Source organism: Amblyomma maculatum, chromosome 8 (assembly GCF_055883805.1).
Source record: "Amblyomma maculatum isolate TAMU_Amacu chromosome 8, ASM5588380v1, whole genome shotgun sequence".
NCBI classification, from domain to species: Eukaryota; Metazoa; Arthropoda; class Arachnida; order Ixodida; family Ixodidae; genus Amblyomma; species Amblyomma maculatum.
Window position 1 is genome coordinate 3,858,419 of NC_139351.1, and position 22,559 is coordinate 3,880,977.

Genomic DNA, 22,559 nt, shown 5'->3' on the forward strand with positions numbered 1-22,559 from the left:
AGATTCATTTGTATGTATGCTGAAACAAATATTACAGGAATGTTTTGCGTTAGCCACCAAATTCAAACTAAGCAAACAACGAGTGAATCCTATAATCTATGAGTTGTTTTTAAGTGCGGTTCATCGAAATTAATAGATCACTACATGAATTGCGATAGCTTATTTCAGGAAGAATGCTGATTGGTGCATACTGCGTATTTGGATTGGTTGTTGACTGCCAACTATGTGATTGCAACTAGAATGCCATTTAGGATTTGTTCACTGCGACTTTCCGTCCATCTCACAATGGTGCACACTTCGCGCTTGCACATATTTCTCACAGGTGGCCTTCACTTCTCAGATTGTGCAAATGATGAAAGGGCACGGCAGGCAAAGCCATGCTCTGAAGCGTGATAAAGCAGTGATAAAACTGTCTTCCAACCGCATGAGTGCATCTCTGCCGCCTCTGTATTACTGTGGCAGTATAGAACATGGAGCAACTTTTTCATTGTAACCAAGCACTTGTAAATGCCTTTAGTTTCATGGTAATTTAGTGCTTTTGCGCCTGCAGCCGCTTTGGCCACGGCAGTCCTACTAAGAGAGTGGTGTGACGGCTATTAGGCGGCACTAGTGGTACAAGAAAAACTCTAGCACAGGTTACCTATAGCAGCCCAAACACGAAGGGAGAAGAGACTAAGCTTTGTGAATGTGCCGGTTTCAGCCTAAGGGTAGCACGTGCGACTCTGGATTCAAAGCTCCCGGTGGGCAGATTTCATTCCCGTCTAACTCTCCCGCCTCACCAGAGAAGCTCGATTGGACAGCTCCTGCCATCGTGTGATATCACACAGTCTGCTGAACAAATAGTGGCTGCCTTTGTTGCCTGCTAACTGCAACCTTCCAGGGCCATGCCCACTATTTTTCTGTTACAGCGCCAATGCCAGGTTTTTAAACACTGATTCCTTAATTAAATATGTCATTCTGGCTGCTTTTGAGACATTCACGTGCTGAGCGATGTCGTAGCATGTTAAAGAACTCCAGACTGTCGAAATTACTCCGTAGACATCCATTACAGCATGGCTCATAGCCCGAATCGCTTTGAGGCGCTAATTCCCCACAAACAAAACCAAACTTTATATATATCAGGAAAACTGCATATCCTTTGGCAGTCACAGCGATATGGGACGTCTTTTTCAGTGTCAGTCATTATAGTGTGTGGCCTGTTTCTGTTTTATCGTGCTATTGTTGGAGAATGAAAGCACGCATACCTTTGGACTGCCGTGATAATCAAGACTGGGATGGAGCGCATTTGGCAAGCACTCCCAGATTATTACTTACTAGCAGCTTACCGGTATCGCTCAAGAGGAAAGTATACAACAGTTGCATCTTACCTGTACTTACCTATGGGGCTGAAACGTGGAAGCTAACAAAGGGATTTGCCTTGCAGTGGGTATAGTCAGGCTGAGGATGATGATGATGATGATAAGACATTTTGGCATGCAGCAGCAGCCCATTCTGGGCTGCTGACACATTCACTAAAAGCAAACAGCACCGTGAGAGGAAACATGCTTTATTTCAGAACATTACATATAGGATGCCAGCACACAGTGCATACACGCAGAATGAAACAAAACCTCATTACAAGAAGAAACGTGCTTTGCTTTGGCACATTCTACAAAGCGCACGTGCACTGACATGCCCAGGCGATGTTGCATGAACTACACGTGCCGACCAATTTTCAGATATCCGATTTTCCAGACCTGCCTGATTATTTGGACTCTGCCATGACACCGTCATCATGTGCTCCATAGAGTCCATGTATAACACCTATAACACCGACTAAAATTTCAGTTCTTCGATTTGCCGAACTTTTTCTCTCGATCGCAGGTCAAAAGCTACGAAAAATTGCCACAATATCGCTGCCATTTTGCTCTTCTGCTACCTTGCATGCATTCTCGATACCAGGCACCACTCCTCGAAGTTGAACTTACTGCAAGCCGTCACAGGCAGTCGGGTCACATTCTTGCAGCCGGTTTTTCTCTTCTCTGTCACCTCCGTTGCACTGGCATCTGACAGAGGTAGGGCGGCGAAAGAGCTCCACCCCACTCAGGGCAGGCCAGTTGGTGTGGCTGTGCTTCTATCATGTGACCATACGTCACGGCTTGTGTTTGTGTGTAGCTGTGAGCGAGAGAGCCAGCGGTGCGAGTTACCGTGGCCTCGAGTCTGCTTGCTGACGGCAATGCGGGAGCAAGAAGGGGAAAAAAAAAAGTTGCGCATCTATCTAGTGCACCGGAAAGTGACTGCTGCCAGTTGACAGCAGATATTGGTTTTACTTAATTTTGCAATAAGCCAGGTGTCCCAACTAAACGCGACCATGGCCGGACTTTGAGAGAGCTCTGCGTTCCAACTCCGACACAGTCGCAGGCAACTCCAGACGGTTGCCGGGGTCTCGTGACAGAGCAGCGCTTATTCTTTTTTTGAAACCAACGCCTACAACAGATGAGTTCCATCGCTCCTGCGGAGACACCCACCACGGCTGCCACTGCCACATATTTTTCTTTTTTGTAGTGAGAGCTACATTGGACACAGTCTCACTAGTTTGCCGAGCCTGTCTGGTGCCCGTCCGAAGAGCGAAGAAAGAAGAAAAAAGAAGAAGAAGACAAATAACTCGGTGGTAAAGGCGAACGACAGCAGCGATTTGCTAGGAGAGAAGGTTCGTTCGAATGTTGTGACGGCGGTATGCCCCGGAGTTCGACGTCGAGACGATGCCATACCACTAGAAGTCTTCTGCACTCGAATGAGAATGGTCAACGACGAGAGGCTCATACGTGAAGTGATTCCCCTATGCCGTAAATAAAGCTGAAACCATAGAGTAAATTAGTATGTGCAAAAGCCATGCCTTTACTTTCAATCCGAACCTAAACGTAGCTATGCAGATTGCTATCGCGTAACTCCAGGTTTCACAGCTAATCTTTTTTTCACACCAGAGGGAAAACAAAGGTGCTGACGTAGACACGTGGGAGCAGCAATTTGCCACTGTCTGCCTCCTTTTTGAACATCACGCCCTTCTGACTGTTGTGCGGTTTCCCCACAGAAACAGATTGACCAGTTTTTTAAGCCACTAGTAAATGATGGGATGATTTTAGTGTGGATTCGGTTTTTCAGACTGCATGGCTTTTTGGACGGTTTTTGGGCCCCTTGAGTGTCCGAAAAAATCAATCAGCAATGGTAGTTTGCTGCCAGCCGGTTAGGGTGATGTGACATCAGAGGACAAGAGGAGGCGAGTGCAGATGCTTTGAAAAATATGAAGAGTCTTTGCCCGGCATATCAGTCCCACTGCAGTATGTTCACGCTATCACTGGCGCAGCTAGCAGAATCAGCAGAAGTTTCTTGTAGCCAGATAGACCTCGAAAATGTGTTGTAGTCTACCAAAACGTTTTTCTCCTTCATTTTGAATGTTGAAAGTCGTCAGTCACTTGAGAAAACAAAGCATATTGACAGTGTACTATGTTTTAGAAGAAAAATGATTGCAAGCAGAAAGAGTTATCACGGAGCATAGCTGCCTTCTTGTGAACCTAACCTTGTCATGAGTCAACACAGCTTTTACAGGTTTTGGTGAAAAAGCATAGTTTAGATGTTTCTGGCTTCTTTCTCTCATTGCGTTGATCATGCGCATAGCCTTCCCCAGAATTGACTGTTGACATTCCTAAAATGTTGGTTGGATACTATTCCAAATCTTCGAGCATGTCGCCACTGTCTAGTGGTGTATGAACGGTTTGCAGCATAGTTTCTCATCTACTCAACTTGTGGGAAAACTGATGGCATGGAACTTCACCCTCGGCATGATGCTGAAAAGTTGTGGTTCTTTATTTGGCTTGGCTAAGGTTCGGCTGTGTACACAGATTCAGTCATAGCAGCATGATTTCTTGAGGCAAACCTCGAGAAGGAGCTGTGCAAAATTTCATAGGATCCCAGTACTAAACTCTAAATTTGGTTTAAAAAGTAGAAGACACTATTAAATAAACTGCCCAGAGGAGAGGGGTGGCTGTGGTGGTAAACGCAAATCAGTGGTAGAATCCTTATTTTAAACCCAACCCTAGCTTGGCCAAGTACAAAGCCTCTTCTTCCTGGTGAGGTGCTCTTTAAGGGACTTTCATAGGTGCAGTGTGCAGTACATGCTAAGTGTCCCACCCTCTCCTGCAGTGGGCAGCAGGTGCTTGGACCAGGCAGGAAGGCCGACAGCAAGGAGAACTTTGTCCTCGAAGTGTTCAAGGCTGCTAAGAGGTGAGCACCTCACCACTCTGCTGCCCATGCACTGTGGTAATATTTTTTGGCAGTTAAGATAAGCGTAAAGGGTCTGTGATTGTGTCTTATTGGTGAATTCCAATAGCAGAACCAGAGCGGTTTGCACAGAGCGGTTGCCCATGACTGAGCGCCTGAATCTGACGGAGAGCATGCATTCTGATTCTGCGTTTGGAACACTCGTGCTCCAGCCGGAGCAAGTAGGCTCGCGAACTGCCAGAGGCAAAATCTGTCATCCCTTGCTCTTGCATAGTTGCGCTTCATATACGCATGTCTTTTTTCAAACCTGTAACAGATCAGCGTTGCTCCCGCTGCTTCTTGAAACGTTGACATCAACAGTCTACACGTGCTTATTTCGTTCTGTTCACACAGCCAAACGCAGGTGCACACGGTAAGAGTTCTTTGGCACTTTTCTGAACAAAACAGTGTCGTAGTGCAAAGTACAGCAAAGCAGAGCAGTAATTGAATGACCTCAAGTTTACGAAATACAAGCGCATAGTTTCTGTGCATAGTTCTGCATTCGCTGTTTGAGTCTGCTGTTCGACTCTCTGCCCCCAAGAGAGCACCAGTTCACAACGGGAATTTTCATCCGTAGTGGCGGCAAGTACTGATCGTCTACTACAAAGCGCAGAGGGTGGAGTCGGTGAAGCTGCGATGAAATGCTGTCGGAAGTAAAGAGCCGCTGAAGGATCATGTCACACAAACTTCTGGCCGGTTCCACCGATTTCGGCGGAGCAGTTAGCGGAGCAGTCTTGTCTTGACCGCTCTACGGAGCGACCTTGACTCTGCGATCGCTCCCCATCTGCGTTTGGAAGACGTGATCCATGTTCCGGATATGCGTTTGGAATACAGTTGCTCCGAAAAGAGCAGAAAACATCAGAAAACATTGCTCTCGAAGTGCTCCAGCTCTGTGATTGGAATTCATCATATGACTAGCAGCTTACCGGTATCACTCAAGAGGAAAGTGTATACCGTATTTACTCGCATAATGCTCGCACTATTTTTTTTTGCGGAAAATTGATGCTAAGTTGAGGGGTGCAATAATTATGCGGGGAAACTTTTTGAGCAAATGTTTTGGAGCGCTAAAAGCAAATTTAAATAGGTGTGAATCGGGATTTTTAGGTCAGCTATTGTAAATATAGAGAAAACAATACTTTCAAGCAGAACTTACCCTTGTTATAAAAGTACAGGGTTGCCAAAAGCACAAATTGCTAAAGCTTTTTATTTATCGCACGCAGCCTCATCATCACTCCCTGCATTCCGTGGCATATTGCTCACAGCAGACCATACAGTTCTACTCTTGATCAGAGACTTGATCTGAGTTCGTGTCGACACTGTTAATGAAGGAAAATCGAAGAGGCCTTTGCCCTGCAGTGGGTATAGTCTGGCTGATGATGAGTCGGAGGAGAGTAGGAGAGTGTACTATTAACTTATTACTATGACCGCACTCTGCATGCTTCCTATCTCTTAAAGTTACGCCTACCGTTTTCCGTTCTATAAAAAGAACAATTTTCGTTAGTCTCCAGATTTCAGTTCCTTCATAGCCAGCTTTAATTCTTTTTTCCTTGTATGTGCCACACATTTTGTCTCACGGCCCTAAGGCCTTAGCAAAGGTGGCTCCTCCTCACAGGTTATGCTGCAGATGTTGCAAGGTTAGAGAGACACACAGATGCACTTCTCTCTGTCTCCGAAGGAAGATGGGAAGGGAAAAAAAAATGCATTTGCTGAGAGACACAGTGAGAAAGATGACACTGAAAAAGAACTAATGCCATTTTCAAGTATGGATCTCGTGTTATGACATGACATGAGCTCTTTCATGCTTTCGCTTTTGTGCTTTGCTCCCACATAGTGCAACAAAGGACCTGATTTGCAAATATTCGTCATCATCATCATCAGCCTGACTATACCCACTGCAGGGTGGTAGGCATCTCCCATATTTCCCCAATTAATCCGGTTCTGTGCTAGCTGCATCCACTTGACCCCTGCGAACTTCTTAACCTCATCCGTCCACCTAACTTTCTGCCGCCCCCTGCTACGCTTTCCTTCCCTTGGAATCCAGTTTGTTACCCTAAGCTACCATCGGTTATCCTCTCTTCGCAGTGCATGTCCTACCCATGCCCATTTCTTCTTCTTGATTACCACTAGAATGTCGGTAACTTGAGTTATTTCTCTGACCCACTCTGCACGCTTCCTATCTCTTAATGTTACCCCTACCATTTTTCTTTCCATAGCTCTGAGTTTTCCTCAACTTAAGTAGAACCCTCTTTGTTAGCTGCCACATTTCAGCACCATAGGTAAGTATAGGTAAGATGCAACTGTTGTATACATACGTTGTTCTTGAGCGATATCGGTAAGCTGCTAGTTATATTGTATTTACTCGCATGATGCTCGCACTGTTTTTCGTGGAAAATTGATGCTAAGTTGGAGGGTGCGATAATTATGCGGGGAAAATTTTCGAGGAAATGTTTTGGAGCGCTAAGACGAAATTTAAATAGGTGCGAATTGGGATTCGTAGGTCAGCCATTGTAAATATAACCAAAACATTACTTTCAAGCAGAACTTACCCTTGTTATAAAAGTACAGGGTCGCCAAAAGCACTTTATTTACTGCATGCAGCCTCATCATCACTGCCCACGTTCCGTGGTCTAATGCTCACAGCAGACCGTACAGTTCTACTCTTGATCAGAAACTTGATCCGAGTCCGTGTCGACACTGCAATCGCTGTCTCCAGTAGCATACTACGCAGAACTCGTTGACGCCGCAGTGCCAGCTGGCAGCGCGGTTGCCGTGCAGTAGCACATACTCGAAAGTTTTCAGCTTAAAATCAGCTGTATAACTTGCGTACCGCCCAACTGCGATGCGGCACCAAGAACACTGTAGACGGTAGAACAAAGCAAGTATCACGGACGGAACGAAGGAACAATGACGAGACGCGGAGACAATTCGAAAAATGGCAGCGACTACGAGCATCATAGAGGTAAAAAAAAAAAAAGATGAGCTTAACCGATGATGATGATCTACCCGAGCACGCTATCGCGGCCTGGTAGTGCGTGCACACAATGAGGCCAGCTTGGTGTTCAGTAGCGCTCCTAAGATGGTGCTTGTTACTACTAGCAGACAACTCTTGCGGTGGTAAAATTGGTGGTGTGATGATTATGCGACGAAAAAAAAAATTCCACTTTTTAATGCTCAATGTTGGGGGTGCGAGCATTATGCGAGTAAAGTGCTTGCCAAATGCGCTCCATCCCAGTCTTATTCTCCTTGTTATTTCCTTTTCATGCTCCGGATCTGCAGTTACTACCTGTCCTAAGTAGACATATTCGCCTACTACTTCCAGTGCTTCGCTACCTAACGTAAAGCTGTTCCTTCCCAAGGCTGTTGAACATTACCTTAGTCTTCTGCATATTGATTTTCAAGCCTACCTTTCTATTTTTCCTGTATGTCACCAATCATTCTTTGCAGTTCATCCCCTGAGTTACTTAGCAAGGCAATGTCATCAGCAAATCGCAGATTATTGAGGTATTCTCCATCTGCTCTTATCCCTAACTGCTCCCATTCCAAGTCTCCGAATACTTCCTCTAAGCAAGCTGTGAATAGTACTGGGAAGATCGTGTCTCCTTGTCTAACACCTTTCTTTATGGGAATTTTGTTACTTTCTTTATGTATATATCTTCCAGCACTTTCACGTACGGCTCGTCTACCCCCAGGTTTCGCAATGCCTGCATCACCGCCGAGGTTTCAACTGAGTCAAATGCTTTTTTGTAATCAATGAATGCTATGTATAAAGGCTGGTTATATTCCGAGCATTTTTGTATCCTCTGGTTGATGGTATGGATATGATCGATAGTAGAGTACCGTTTCCGAAAACCTGCTTGATCCTTTGCTAGATTGCAGTATAAGGTTGTTTTGATTCTGTTAACGATTACATTAGTAAATACCTTATACGTAACAGACAGTAAGCTGACTGGTCTGTAATTTTTCAGGTCCTTAGGGCCCCGTTCTTATGAATGAGGATAATAGTTGCGTTCTTTCATGGTTCTGGCACCGTCGATGACACCAGGCACTGTGTATACTATATTATCACTCTGAAAAGCTCCTTGTTTTTAATTGTTTTTCACGTAACATGTATTTGGTTACACCTAGCCGGCCTTTACAAGGCAAACCGGCTGGCCACACCTAGCTGATTTGGGCATAGCTAGACAGATCTTTCCTAGGGGCAGATCTGATAAGACAAGCAAATTTTCTGGTCCCTTCAAGTTCATCTTGGAAGCAGTATACTGCCTCCGCATACTGGCCACATGACCAATGCTGGCTTTTGGGTAGGTGACCAGTGCGGTAGCACAAGGCACCATTGCAGCCTGTGCAATAGAAGCGGGTGCCGATCTGCACTTAGAGCTCGCCTCCCATTTCCTCTCCTCCCCCTCCCCTTTTGTCTTTCGTCCTTCGCAAGAGAAATTAGCCTTGTGCTCCTTAAAGTGAGGGAAGCAACATGTTTGCTTGCAGAACCCACAAAGCGAGGGCCACGAATTAAAAACGGGCCCGTCTGTTGAGGCCTAGGGCCGTGGCGTCGTTTCCACCTTGTGTAACACACTGGAATGTCTGTGCGGCACTCTCTCACTATAGCTCCGTGGGATAAGAAGGATGGGGTGAGGGGAGGAACGTTACCGTTACAACAGCCTCACAAGCGTCACTTATCTCTTCTATATTGGCTATAACTGCCCCTTTTGTCACGTGCTGCGGCTCGTTCCTAAAGTTCGTCACCAAAATGTTGGCACGTCCTTCCTGAACATCGGCTATTCCTCTCGCAACACCAATTCCCTTCGAAAGCAACATTTGTACATTTCCTTCCAGGAGGCCTTCGCCACAAGCAGGGGTCTCGGCTCGAACAGGTAGAAACACTGTCGAGAGCGGTGGCAAGCTAACATGCTCGGCATCAACTTTAAGCGCAACTGGGGTTGCTCTACGAAACCTCGGCGATGAAAAACGTGCTCAGAGGGTCAACTTATTCTGCCCTACATCGACGGCTGCGCCATATTCACGAAGAAAGTCCATTCCGAGAATAACATCCTTGGAGCAATTCTCTAAGATCACAAATTTGGCGGGACATGTCTTATCGTGAATTTCGACGCGGATGGTGCATCTTCCAACTGGAACGACGAGGTGACCTCCTGCGGTTCGTATCGGAGGCCCATTCCACTGGGTGGTCTCCTTGCGAAGTCGGTGACATAACTTTCCGCTGAACACTGAGTAATCGGTGCCAGTGTCAACGAGTGCAGTGACCGCGTGACCGTCGATAATAACACCTACATTACTAGAGGCCGCCAAACCATTTTCGTTTCCATGTGTGCCGTTGTTCGTGATGTCAATCATATGTGGAGGCTTTCTTTCGGCCGAATTCGGCAACGCCACCTCCAGGCGTCGCCGCACTCAGTTTTCCCGACGAGGAAGAGGAGACAAGCTCTCACGGCGAGACCCGTGAGGCGTGGGAGGGCGGCGAGTGTGAGCGAGATACACGATCATCGATTTGCATCGGCGATGAAGAGCGTCGAAGGTATTCACGGTCATCTGTTCGCATCGGGGATGAAGTGCCTCGAAGATACTCCTGTATTTCTCGAGGTTGTTCACCGTAACGAGGTAGCCGGTCGCTCTGGCTGAATCCTCGCAGGCTGAGATCTCGGTATGGGCAGCGGCAGTACATGTGGTTAAGTTCACCACAGTAGAAACAGAACGGTCGGCTGTCCGCAGTTCTCCAGATGTCTGCTTTTCTTTTCGTCTCCGCAGCTCAGAGTTTGTGTCATGCTGCGCCAGGAATTCACGGCATCGAGGCCCAGAGTCCGTAGTCCGTTGGTACTGGTGAGATACGGACAGAGGCCGACGGAGAACGGCAGCATAACTTTCAGCCGGCTGTTGTTCTTCAGCCGCAATCATTGGCCCAGTAGAGATAGCTTCCGGTGTGAGTGCCTGTCGTACTTCCTCACGAACGGCCGTAGCGATGGATAGTGGTGAAGGCTGCTCAGGAGCTGGGAAAAACTTCCGGAGCTCTTCGTGCACGACTTCTCGAATGATTTCGTGGACGGCGGTGAGGCCAGCACCACTATGGCCAGATGAGGCAAGGCTCGAGATGTTGGGGTAAGTGCCCAGCCACTGATAGTGGTTTGTTCTTGTGGCCAATGCGCGCTCAATGTTAGTCGCTTCGGCCACATAACTGGCTACTGTAATCGGCGGATCGCGTATAAGTCTGCCAAAGATCTCGTTTTGGACGCCCCGCATCAAGGCACACACTTTTTTTTCCTCAGTAGCCTGTGGGTCGGCGCAAGCACTTAGGCGCAGCACGTCCTCTACAATGCTTCTCACACTTTCGGCAGGGCCCCGAATTCGAGCGTGAAGGAGATCTTCGGCATGCTGTCGCCGGTGCTGGTGAAAAATTACGAGGTGCTGCCCTGTGCAACGCAACCGTTGTCACGCCGTTCCTTGCGTCCTGACAATGTGCACGTAGTGCGGCTTAAGCCGTATTACCAGTGAGCACCGAGAACCTTTCGTTTTACTAGCAAACATTCCGAGACCGTGTGTACTCTGCGCGGTGATTAATTCATTTTGTGCTTAGCTTTGGGACGATGCTTCTTTTCGGAGGGAGGCAGTGTAGCCGAAGAAGACAAAGTGTAAGCGTTTGGTGAAGAAAGAAGACGCTGATACGGGCAATCTTTTCGGTGTTCTGGTGTCGGCGCCGCCGTTGCGCTGGTTCCTGCTGCTGCCCTGCTGACCTGCGGTCACTTTCATTATCCCGTCCTTTCGCTAGGACGTGACAGTATCGGCAACTTGTAATGCTAGCGGTCTGTGCCCCTCTGGGACCTACGTATAACCTAGCAGGGAGTGGGAGTGGTGATGACTTCTGGCTGGCGCTATTGATTCGCGGTCTCCCTTCAGGCTTCAGCCATCGAAATACACAGGTCATCACATTAATGAACTGTCAAAACAATTTTGTCTTAATGTCAGGCATCCTCCAGAAAAAATGAATTAGTAAAAGGTATATATAAAGAAAAGAGTTTGACGGTCGAGGGGGGACGTCTTGGCAGCAGTTGGCACAAGGCGCCGAATGTGGTAAGGCTGGCCCTGCATATGACTGTCATGTTCATTAAAGCAAGCCAGACTGTATCTAGATTTTGTGCTGTAAACCTTTTGACATAAGGTATGATGAATGTAGAATGCATGCCTAGTTGTACAACACCTACTTGCGATCTGACTAGTGATGTGTGCTTCAGTTTGATTAGTGTGACTGTGCAGTGGTTGGGTACAACTTCAGTCTGACCCCATCGCAGTGGATTAGTGGTCAGGGTGCTCGAAGTACTGACCCCAATGATGTGGGATCAAGTTCCAGCCGCAGCAGCCGCTTTTCGATTGCGGCAAAAAGCAAGGCGTCCGTGTACTGTGCAACGCCAATTCAAGCTTTTCTTGCTGCATACCGAAAAGCTAATCACATTTGTATGTCATAGTTTCTCTGCTTTTCTGGCAGAATATGTGTTAATCTCACTGGGGATGTTACTCCGCCGGGGTGGCGCAGTGGTTACTGCGCTGTATTACTGTGACCAAAGATGCAAGATTGAATCCCAGCCTCGACAGCTGCTCTTCGATGGAGGTGAAAAGCAGAGTGCCCGTGTGCCCTGCGATGTCAGTGCACGTTGAAGAACCCCCGGTGGTCGAAATTTCTAGAGTCCTCCACTGTGGCGTCTTCCATAGCCTGAGTCACTTTGAGACGTTAAACCCCACAAAAACACAAGCTTACTGGGAGTGTCACACGGTTGGGCTTTGTGTGCTGTGATGACGCTATACTTGATTTCGCTGCATAACATCAGCGTGGAAATGCGACACCGATGTCAGTAGCAGTGGTGACTGTTGCAGGCATGGTGCCCAGGTGCTGGAGTCTGGCAGTGAGGGGGGACACCCCAGTGGCACCACCTGGGCATTCCAGGGCACAGGGCATCGGCTGGGTGACTCCGCATCGGGCGGTGCTGGCAGCACTGACACTGTGGCCACTCCGTCCACCAACCCCCGGCCCCCCGTGTCACGAGTGCTCAAGATGTGGCGCGACGGCTTCAGCATGGACGAGGGCCCCCTGCACACCTACGACGACCCCAGCAGCCGAGAGTTCTTGCAGGCGGTCTGCCGGGGGTCAGTCATTCATTGGTGCCTTATAACTGAGGAGCAGTTGGACGCAACAGAAAAAGCACTCTTAGTGTGTATTTAGTCAGGTAAAACAGTTTGTAACGAAACATATTTCTCCTGAATATCTTCTGGGAGGTTACTGTTAGGGCACATATTTTATTGTCTTCATGAAGAAAAATTTCACAACCGAGGCTCATAGTCAGGAGCCAGTAGTGGGTCGTAAAGCTTGAAATTTCACGGAAGAGGTCAATTAAAAAAAAAGTCAAATTTGAGTGTGCCCATTATTAAAATAAGTCAATGTTATCGAGGTAAAAAACAATATTTATTAAGGGAGAAGCTATTCACTGGGCTTGGGACAATATCTTGAAGAAAAAAAAGTTTTGTGGGGTTACATAAGGCTTGATCATTGTGATAAGAGTGAAGGCTTAATGGCTTTGTATTGTTCAGCAATGTTGTACATGGTTTGACGGTTCGAATTAGGGTGACGCTCAGGCTTTATCTTAAGAGTAGATGCAGTAACGTCTTTAATGCTGCCTTTACATTCTGCGATTTGTTATTTCTTGTTACAGTTGGTTTTGGGGGAAAGGAAGGTGCAGTATATCTGTTCCCTTTTTGGTGGACATCTGCACTTAGGTCAAAGTCACACCACCTTTACATTGTGTGAATTTTTGTTGGTTTCCGGGGGATGGAAGACATCTGTCTTGACTCGAGGTCATTTGGACCCACCAAGGCAAAATCTGAAGTTGCACCCCGAGTAGTAGAGCTTACGCTCCCAAACCATGCGGTCAGTATTAGTGTTAGTCAAACGTGTCGAGAGGAATCCGTCAAAGCGGAGTGCATTTTCATTTTGAGAGAAATTACTCATTAGCATAACTGACTGAGCATGACTGGATTCGCAGATTGGAGTGTAGTTTTGTATTTAATTTTGTACCCATGGCACAGGGAGATCCCTCGCCAGCTGCTGCAGGAGGCGGATGGGGCTGAGGTGAACCTGAACATGGAGGACCACCGCCACGAGCAGTTCATAGCACCCGCCAGGGCCAAGGTGGCCCCCTTCGTGGGACAGGGCCATAGGCTGGGCGCGTGAGTGGTCGTTGCATGCTTGGCTGCCTGAAGCCAGAGATAAAACAGTAGGCTGTTTATTGTGTTCCTTCTCTGCTGGCAGTAGTTTCCCCTATGACAGGGACTATACTCAGGGACACTTTTTCTTGGCAATGGGCGCAGAGGTAGGGAGGCGGGGCTTCTTTAAACGTGTCGCTCCGCCATGTAGTCTGACCGTGCGACTTTCGGCCTGCATAGACATTGCAGATCATTTCTTTCATTTGCTTCGAAAGCCAGCGTCTCTTGAACTTGACTCGAATCTTGTCTGGTGAAAACGCTTCCAACTGTTGTGGAGTGAACGAACCAGAACCGGAACTACCCGAACAGGCGGCAGTTGCCATCTTGTCTGCAAAGTCGGGGCGTCTCAAAAACCCGTGAGAGACATCAGACGAGAAAACCCGGTCGAACCAAGACAAGTGTTTTAGGCATAACAGATTCATTTTGAAAAATTGGTTCCGTGATAAAAAATATAGCATAAATAACTAGTGCTATGATTTCAATTTGTTTTTGCAAAAAATGCTCATGTAACTGGGGTTTATATTCAGCTGCGTAGGAAGATAATGTGTGTCGGCCAAGAAAAAGTGTCCTCGAGTATAGTTGGCACATCCATTAATTTGGAAATTAGATGAGTGAGCCAGTCCCGTCGATGCCCATATGTCTCTGCCAACAGGCACTTAATTCAGACATGGGTGGGCTTGAACCGAGTAATTCATTGGGGGATCATATCGAGGTAAGGTCCATGAAGCCATCCCAATAGACCTCTCTGAACCTGAATTAGTTGGAACAGTGGTGCCCTCACGTCACGCACATACTCGTCACACACAGCTCGTTAATTCGAACTTACGGTTAATTCAAACTGACTCTCGAGTCCTAGCATGGCCCTATGTATTTCAATACGAGAAAACACTCGATAATTGGAACATGCCAGTATCCACAACGGTTAATTGGAACTAGGAGCCCGTGGCTTACACAGCTCCTCGCAGACAGAAGTCTGCCCATACCGTGTACAATGCGCAGAAAGATTACTAAAGACGCAAAGCAACAAAATCTTTTAAATCTGCCCGCGCGCGCAACACGAGGTGTGCACTCGACTGGCACAGGCACAGCGAGCATTTTGGTGCATGCCGTAGCAGGTTTTCGCTGCCGGGTGCCGCCAGGCTCCAGCACACCAACGGTCCGGCGCAAGCCGTTGCAGGTTTTGACTGCACCGCGGTTGCTGGGTGCGCCTTTGACAAGTCTTTTTCTTTTTTTGTCCTTTGGTCAAGTTGTGTGCAGAACGCAGTTGTCCGAGCTGTGCATTTGTTCGTGCCGCAGCGGTCCATCAAGTTTTACTGTTTTCGTTGCCTCACCACTTCACCAGCGACGACTCATCGATCGTGACAGCCATGGCAAACTGCGGTAAATACACGCCAAATGACCTCAAGACGAAAATGGAAATTTTCAGTGAGATGGAAGGTGGTGTCCTATCCAAGATGGATATAGCCAAAACGACATCAAGAAGGGGACGCTGTCAACGTATCTCAGGGACAAGGAATCGATCAATGCTGCCTTTCGTAAAGATGTTATGGAGCCCTCTCGCAAAAGGCTACGGACGTCAGTCCATCCCGAGGTGGAGAGTGCCGTGGATAAAGGAAGTTTGCAGCCGGAACCTTCCGTTAAGGGGGGACCCTGGTCTTAAGACAATATGTTTTATTTACTGGTAGATTTTGATGAAAGTTGCACCATTTATGCAGCTTTTTGTGCGGATTTCAAATATGCAGATTAATTTTATGTAAGCCATTTAGTTCTGAAGATATTGAACACGTTATGTTCTTTGTTTGGAGGTTACTAAAGGAGTTACAATGAAAACTGACGTATTAAATCAATTTAGAACACAGAGAGAATGCAAAAATCAAGATTGAATGTCCTGGTCCCATTTTAACCAAAGTTAGAGCTTGTCAAAGTTCAGAGACCAAAAAGCTGCCTTGACACTCCAGAGAACATGCAATTTTTAAAAACTTTCCTCATTAAATACCACAAATTCATTTATATTTTTGCACTGTACATGAGTTCCCCTTTCTGGTGCAAAAGGAATTATAGCAATATCATAAGTAGAACCAGAGATATAGCACCTCAAAACATGTACGTCCTCAATATTTTGATTTTGAGAAATTGATGAAAAACGTGTTAATAAATTTTTGAAGCACCAAAGCTAGCAGTAACTCATTAAAGTGGGTTCTGACTAGCTTCTGATGTCAGTGCATCATTTACCATTGATATAACTTGCCCTCAAAGAATGAAATTTCCGGCGAACGGAACGCATGGTCCGGAGGCCACCACCAAGACGAGTGCTTTTGCATCGTGACCTCCGCAAAGTTGGTGCCAAGTGCTGGCGCGCAATCGCCATTCTCACAACATTCATGCTGTAAACGCAGTCGGCCTGAAACTAGTGATAAGCGACCATTGCTCGTCTTGCACCGCGTAGCATTCAGAAGAAAGTTTATTTCGACAAGATTTGGGATTCCACACAATCTTTTCTCTATGTTACACGTGTCGCGGGACGCTTTCGTGATTGCCGCTGTGGCTGGTCGCGGCACTGCCTCACAGGGCGATCTATCCCGGCGTTGAAAGCTGCGCTTGCTCATCTGCACCATCATGGTTCCGTACGCGACAGGTCGTGCCGCTCCTCGCTGTCGCATTGAGCACCACCGGCTATGCTACGCTGTTATCAGGTCATCGTGGACTCGACGCGGAGCGTCTGCGCTTCGTCATTGATTGCAGATAACCAGATGCAGCGATGCAGTGTCCCCGGCACGTTTATCTCCTCTCGCTATTTTTTTAAGGCTAATAACGAAGCGTGAATCTTAATATTGCACATTTCGCGTTGTGGTTACGATGAGGGAACGGCGCTAGCCGACTAGGCCTAATCAAAATGGCGCCGGACCGCGAACAGTCGGCGCCGCCAGCCAACCAAAGCTCGCCATTTTGCTCACGTGCGGGGGAGACCAATAGCAGGGTGTGTTTCACGCGATTTTGTTCCTTTGTTTCCCGCTTCGGTGGGCTCGCTCATGGTCGCCAACCGAGAGATAGGAACGGCCTGAATCGCGATCTTTCGAACGACAGCAAGATTATGCCCGCGGATCGCGTATTTCTCGAACTGTGGGAGATCGAAATTCGGCGCGATTTGACCTCAGTTTAAAGGGCCACACGCGCAGATTCTCGTCTTTGGAGCGCTGTAACGCGCAAATTAGGCAATATTTTTCAACTAAACTTCAGAGATAGCTGCGGAAAGATCTCAGAATCGTGAAAACGAGAAGATTGAATATCCGATTTTCTGACCGATTTTCGGCTGTAAAGACCCGGGTCCCCCCTTAAGCGGGCCCATAAATGCTGCGAAGGCTGCAGTCTGCCAGCCAAATGGGCATCAGCGAGTTCGGTGCGTCGGAAGGCTGGCTGTTGCTATTCAAGGCACGTCACGGGCTGACATTTAGAAAGGTATGTGGGGAGTCAGCCGAAGTCGACAAGGAAACGTGTGAACAGTGGGTCTCCAGTGTACTGAAGGAACTCCTTGCTGATTATGCGCTCAGCGATGTATTTAATGCTGACAAGACGGTGCTGTACTTCAAGTTGCTCCCCAACAAGACCGTCACTTACACTTGTGCTGGCGGAAAGAGGAGCAAAGAGAGAATCACCGTCATGATGTGCGCAAATGCGATGGGCACGGAACGGTGCCGCTTGCTTGTGATCGGCAAGGAAGAAAAGCCTCGCTGTTTTAAAGGCATCAAGACGCTTCCTGTTGATTACACCGCAAACAAAAAGTTGTGGATGACATGGGAAATTTTCACTGACTGGCTGCACAAGCTAGACAAGAAATTCGCTGCACAGAACAGGAATGTTCTCATGTTCGTGGACAACTGTTCAGCTCATTGTAACGTGAGTGGACTGAAAGCAATCCGCTTGGCAAAAATTTTCGCCAAAAAACACGACTTCTGTGCTCCAGCCTATGGATCTTGGAGTTATCCAGAACTTGAAAATGCTTTACAGGCGTGGACAGTGGCAAGTCGTACGACATCAATTTTCTTGGAGCTGTCCACATGCTGGCATCATCGTGAAATACCGTCAAGCCGGAAACTATAAAAAACTGTTTCCGCAAGTGTGGCTTCGGTGACGCCCCAGAAGCATGCAGCGCGGTGCATGACTGACCAATTAGTTCCGGTCATTTGCCATTGCAGCTCTATTGCAAAAATGATTGGAATCGCCCTCCGTAAACGCGCAGTAGCGCCTAGCCCCCTTTACTCGTGCTAATGAGTGAACATGTGGGCCGGCCAGCACGGTGGGCCACGATGGCGCTCATTCCAGCGCCCGACTGTTAATTCGAACTCCGCTTCAAACAATTTTCTCGGCCCCGTCGAGTTTGAATTAACGAGCTTTTACTGTACTCGCCATGGCAGCCATGGTCGGAGACCAGCTTTGCGAAACAATTGCCAATAATTATGACCAAGAGGTACCCCTTTTCGGTCATAACTTGTGTTGCTGAAACGCTTCTGTTAAAAAGGGAAGGCATGCTCAGTGAACCCGATGACGCAAAGAGCAGGGCAGAACCCTGCGACCAGAAGTTGCCCCCTGTCCACACAAAGTGGCCCATAACATGAAGAAGGTTGTGAACAGGCTTGGAGTGCTGCTCATGTTTTTGGCTCTGGTGAAGCTGTGCACTCACACCTCTGGGAAGGAGACAAGAAGCAGGTGAGGAAAAAAGCACACCATGCCCTATGTGCTTCAGGGGCGGTATACAAGCTTGTTATGGGTGGAAAAGTGTATATCGGTCAAACTGGCCAATGTATTAATGACCAGCACCAAAGGGATTTAAGAAAGTGTGCACTTGGTTCAACACTGTCAGTCATGCATGGAAGTTCTAGGCAAGGATAGATTGGCCGGAGAACTGTTACATAAAGAAAAAAGGTATTAGCGACGCCTCTTCTTTTATGTACACTTCGAAATTTGATGGGCTATGGAACGAAAAATAGTAGGGGTAACATTACGAGATAGAAAGCGTGCAAAGTGGGTCAGAGAAATAACTCAAGTTACCGACATTCTAGTAGAAATTAAGAAGAAGAAATGGACATGGGCAGGACATGTAGTGCGAAGAGAGGATAACCGATGGTCGCTGAGGGTAACAAACTGGATTCCAAGGGAAGGAAAGCGTAGCGGGGGGGCGGCAGAAAGTTAGGTGAGCGGATGAAATTAAGAAGTTCGCAGGGGTCAAGTGGATGCAGCTAGCACAGAACCGGGTTAAGTGGAGAAATATGGGAGAGGCCTTCGCCCTGCAGTGGGTATAATCAGGCTGATGATGATGATGAAATTTGATCTTTTTTTTCGCAATAAGACAAGATGATCTTCCGGCATCCATTTGGCACGCGGCTTTTTGTTGTCCCTAGTGTGCAGGGGCAAGGAATCTTTATATTTGCGAACCCTGTTTTCAATAAAACTAGTTGTGAGTGTAGTGATCGTCTGTGCATTGTGTGTTTCTTCTTTTATGTCCATGTTCCTTCACTGCTATTATGAATCTAAAATATGTCTACTTAGCACAGGTAATCAAGAAGAAAAAATGAGCATGGGCAGGACATGTAGTGCGAAGGGAAGATAGCCAATGGTCACTAAGGGTAAGAAATTGGATTCTAAGGAAAAACAAGTGTAGCAGGGGGCTGCAGGAAATTAGGCAGGTGTATGGGGTTAAGAAGTTCCCAGGGTTCAAGTGGATGCAGCTAGCACAGGACCAGATTGTTGGAGGATTATGGAACAGGCCTTTGCCATGTAGTGGTTATAGTTCCTCGCTAATAGTGATGATATGATGTTCCTCGATCCATTTGTATATTTTTTTCCTGCCTTACCGTTAGACTACTAAAGTTGTACTGTTCTGCACCATTCTTTATTCACTATTAAGTATACTTGGACGTAGTGTGTAGTAATCTGATGATGTAGCTTTGAACTGAAATTTGTGTCTGCAAAACCAAGCCCTGTATGGCGTGTGTGGTGCAGTGTGACTCCGACACTGAGCCGCCCCGCGGATGGTGCAACTCCGCCCACGGAGCACGCGGAAGCGGAGGCCAAGAAGGCCATCAACCTGGACGACTCTATGCCCACAACCAATATACAGATCCGCCTCTCTGATGGCACCAGGTATGGACACAGCTGTGGCACGGTGTGTCCGTCTCCGCTGAAGGGGTTTTTTGTGAGGAGTGGGGGCCACAATGACGGCACAGCAGTTCGTAGTGGCCCTCTGGAGGAATCATGGGCTTAACAACGTCTTTGTACCCTACGGTCTCTCAGCACCAGTCACCAGTGGTGCTTAACGCACTTGCTGTGGTGTGGGTTACTGATGGGCCGCTTTATGTATTCGTGCTTCAGCCAGAAATATTAGGTCACACGATGACAAAATGGGACAGATTTTATCGTGAGATACTGTACTTGCATGATTATAACGTGCCCCCGATTGTAACGTGCAGTAATATTTAATGCCTGGAAACCACGGAAATAACTTGGCGCCGATTATACCGCGCATAACAAATAATGCAGTGAACATGTGTCTGAAAATTGCTTCGAACCTTTAATGGAACAAAGTCAGCAAGCACAAACACAACTAGTGGACGTTATCGCGTACGCACCATGCGCGTACGCGATCCTTTATGAGCTTATTTAAAGGTATACTGAACAAATATCCAAGAATATTGAGAAAGCATTCTTAAGACACGATTACACCAGTATAGACACATAATTTGGGTAAGTTTTGAGCGGATGGCTTTATTTTTGACGTTATCTGAGCTGGCGCCGGATCAGAGGCAGCGCGCTCCCGACTGTGAGCCTGTGGATGTGACGTCACATTTACCCTAGGCAACGTCATTGCCCCGCGGCCCCACCGCCTTAACACCTGAGTTGGTTGATGGGCTACACGCAATGTTGGTTCCCCCGCGTTGCACTGTGTTCGTCTACGCGCTTCGTGAGTGGCACGGAGGAAAAGAGAAATGAGCGGGTGCGATCGCTCGCGATGGGGGTGGCTGGATAAGCAAGAGGGAGGCAGGTAAAAGTGACGTGGTGTCCGGTTTTGTCAGAGCTTTCACAGAAGGCCGCTAGGTGCAGCAATTTGAGAAATATTCATTAATGTACTTTCCGCTCATTTCTCTTTATAAAGTGTGTTATTTTGGTCACTCTCAATGCGATAACTGCCATCTGCGCTAGAAATCTCTGCGGCAAATTTTTTTGTTCAGTATCCCTTTAAGGGGGGACACGGCTCTTTGGCACCGAAAATCGGCCCGAAATGCGGATTTTCAATTTTTTCATTTTCGTATTCCTCGCACCATTCCGCATCTGCACGCAAATTTTCATCCTTATACCCCGCGTATTTATGAAGTTATAGCGATTAAAAAATGCAGTACCACACCCACTGCCCTTTAAATTGTGGACAAACGACACCCAATTTCGATCGCCCGGCGCATGAGAACTACGCGCTCCACCGCGGCGATTTTGGTCTCGTTCGAAAGCGCGCGCTTTCGGCTTATTTTTTCTTTCGGAAAGCAACCCTGTGCGCTCCGCCTTCCCCATAAAAAACAAACAAAAAGATAGCATGCAGCGCGCGCTACTATTGGCCGGTTAAGGCACGTGATCAAAATGGCGTCGTTTGGTTGGTTCCGGCAAGCTAGCCCTGAAATGCGGACTCCCAGCGACGCCATTTTGTCTTTCTGCCGACCACGCTAGTGCAACGCGAGATTCATGCCAGGCGCGAAGAAGTACCGCTCTTTGCACAAGTTCGGGCGAAAGCAACCAAAGAAACGCGTTAAGAATGCGACTTCGTTGCATACTGTGCAAGAAGCAAGTGCCAGTGCTGGACAAACACTCAACCAAAAAACAGAGGTGGCTCACCGGAAGCTGATCAGCTTGCTGATACTGATGGCAATGTGGTGGTTTATTGAGCTGCTTCATTTTGAGTTTTCTGTTTTGGTTTTGAGGTTTTGAGTCAGATTGTAACTTGCATGTATATTTAAACGCTTATTCTTTTTTTAAACACTTATTTTTAAACTTTAAGAGATAGGAAACGTGCAGAGTGGGTCAAAGAAATAGCTCAAGTTACTGACATTCTAGTGGAAATCAAGAAGAAGAAATGGGCATGGGCAGGACATGTAGTGCGAAGAGAGGATAACTGATGGTCGCTTAGAGTAACAAACTGGATTCCAAGGGAAGGAAAGCGTAGCAGGAAGCGGCAGAAAATTAGGTGGGCGGATGAGGTTAAGGGGAGACGCGGGTCGAAAAACGGCGATTTTTAGTAAAATAGTCACTTTTGTGATTTTAACTGTTATAGCAACACTGATCCTTCCTCTTTATTATATAAAAAAATCAGAGCCGAAAACAGTCGCGAAATTATTTAAAAAGTCTGTTAAAGCACTCAAAGTGGCTAGAGAAGGGGCAGATATGACCCATGTTCAAGCGCGTGACGCGTCAAATCGCGGCGTCGCACGCCACTGGAATTTTGCAAGGCGGCAGGCCCACGCTTTTTCTCCCTAAAGCTGGCTTTGCCGCTTCACAAACCCCCAGCATGTAATAAAAAAAAAAAGTTTCGCCAGCCCAAACCTAGCATTTTCACTGGCCATTTAAATCACGTGGTGTGACTTCGACCACGCCATTGGCTGTCAGCGTGGGAAGCGGCCATAGCTCGTCTGCTCTTCATGCGACGCGTAGCTCGCTGTCACGCTTGCCCGCTAGTTTTCTCTCGGCGTATTTTCAAAATTTCACGCATCTTCGTGCTCTTCGCTGCGATAGAAGCCGAGAAGAAACATGATTTTCGGTGTCGAAAGTACCGGTCAAACCACGCGTTCAAGGGAAGTCACCGGCAAAGTGAAACAGCGTGCAGTGGAGACGTCCGCGGCAGCTAGGCCTAACCTCGGCGGAGGCGACGCTTTTGACGGCTCGGAGCCGGCTGGGCATTGAAGTTTCAGCGACAGCTTAGGCGATTTCGTCAGTGCATTGGATAAGAAGATAAGGATCTTCGAGAA

The 22,559-nt window shown here is 47.4% G+C and overlaps 1 protein-coding gene across 2 annotated transcripts in view; it reads left to right on the forward strand.

Annotated features, from left to right (window-relative positions):
* LOC146180461 (NSFL1 cofactor p47-like) overlaps positions 1-22,559 on the forward strand; it is a 43,675-nt gene that overhangs the window by 9,500 nt on the left and 11,616 nt on the right. For both annotated transcript variants that reach the window (XM_084576058.1, XM_084576059.1), the window contains exons 4-7: positions 4,180-4,260; positions 12,175-12,444; positions 13,381-13,521; positions 19,555-19,695. In XM_084576058.1, coding sequence (XP_084432184.1) covers positions 4,180-4,260; positions 12,175-12,444; positions 13,381-13,521; positions 19,555-19,695 — 633 coding nt within the window. The remainder of the gene's footprint in view (positions 1-4,179; positions 4,261-12,174; positions 12,445-13,380; positions 13,522-19,554; positions 19,696-22,559) is intronic.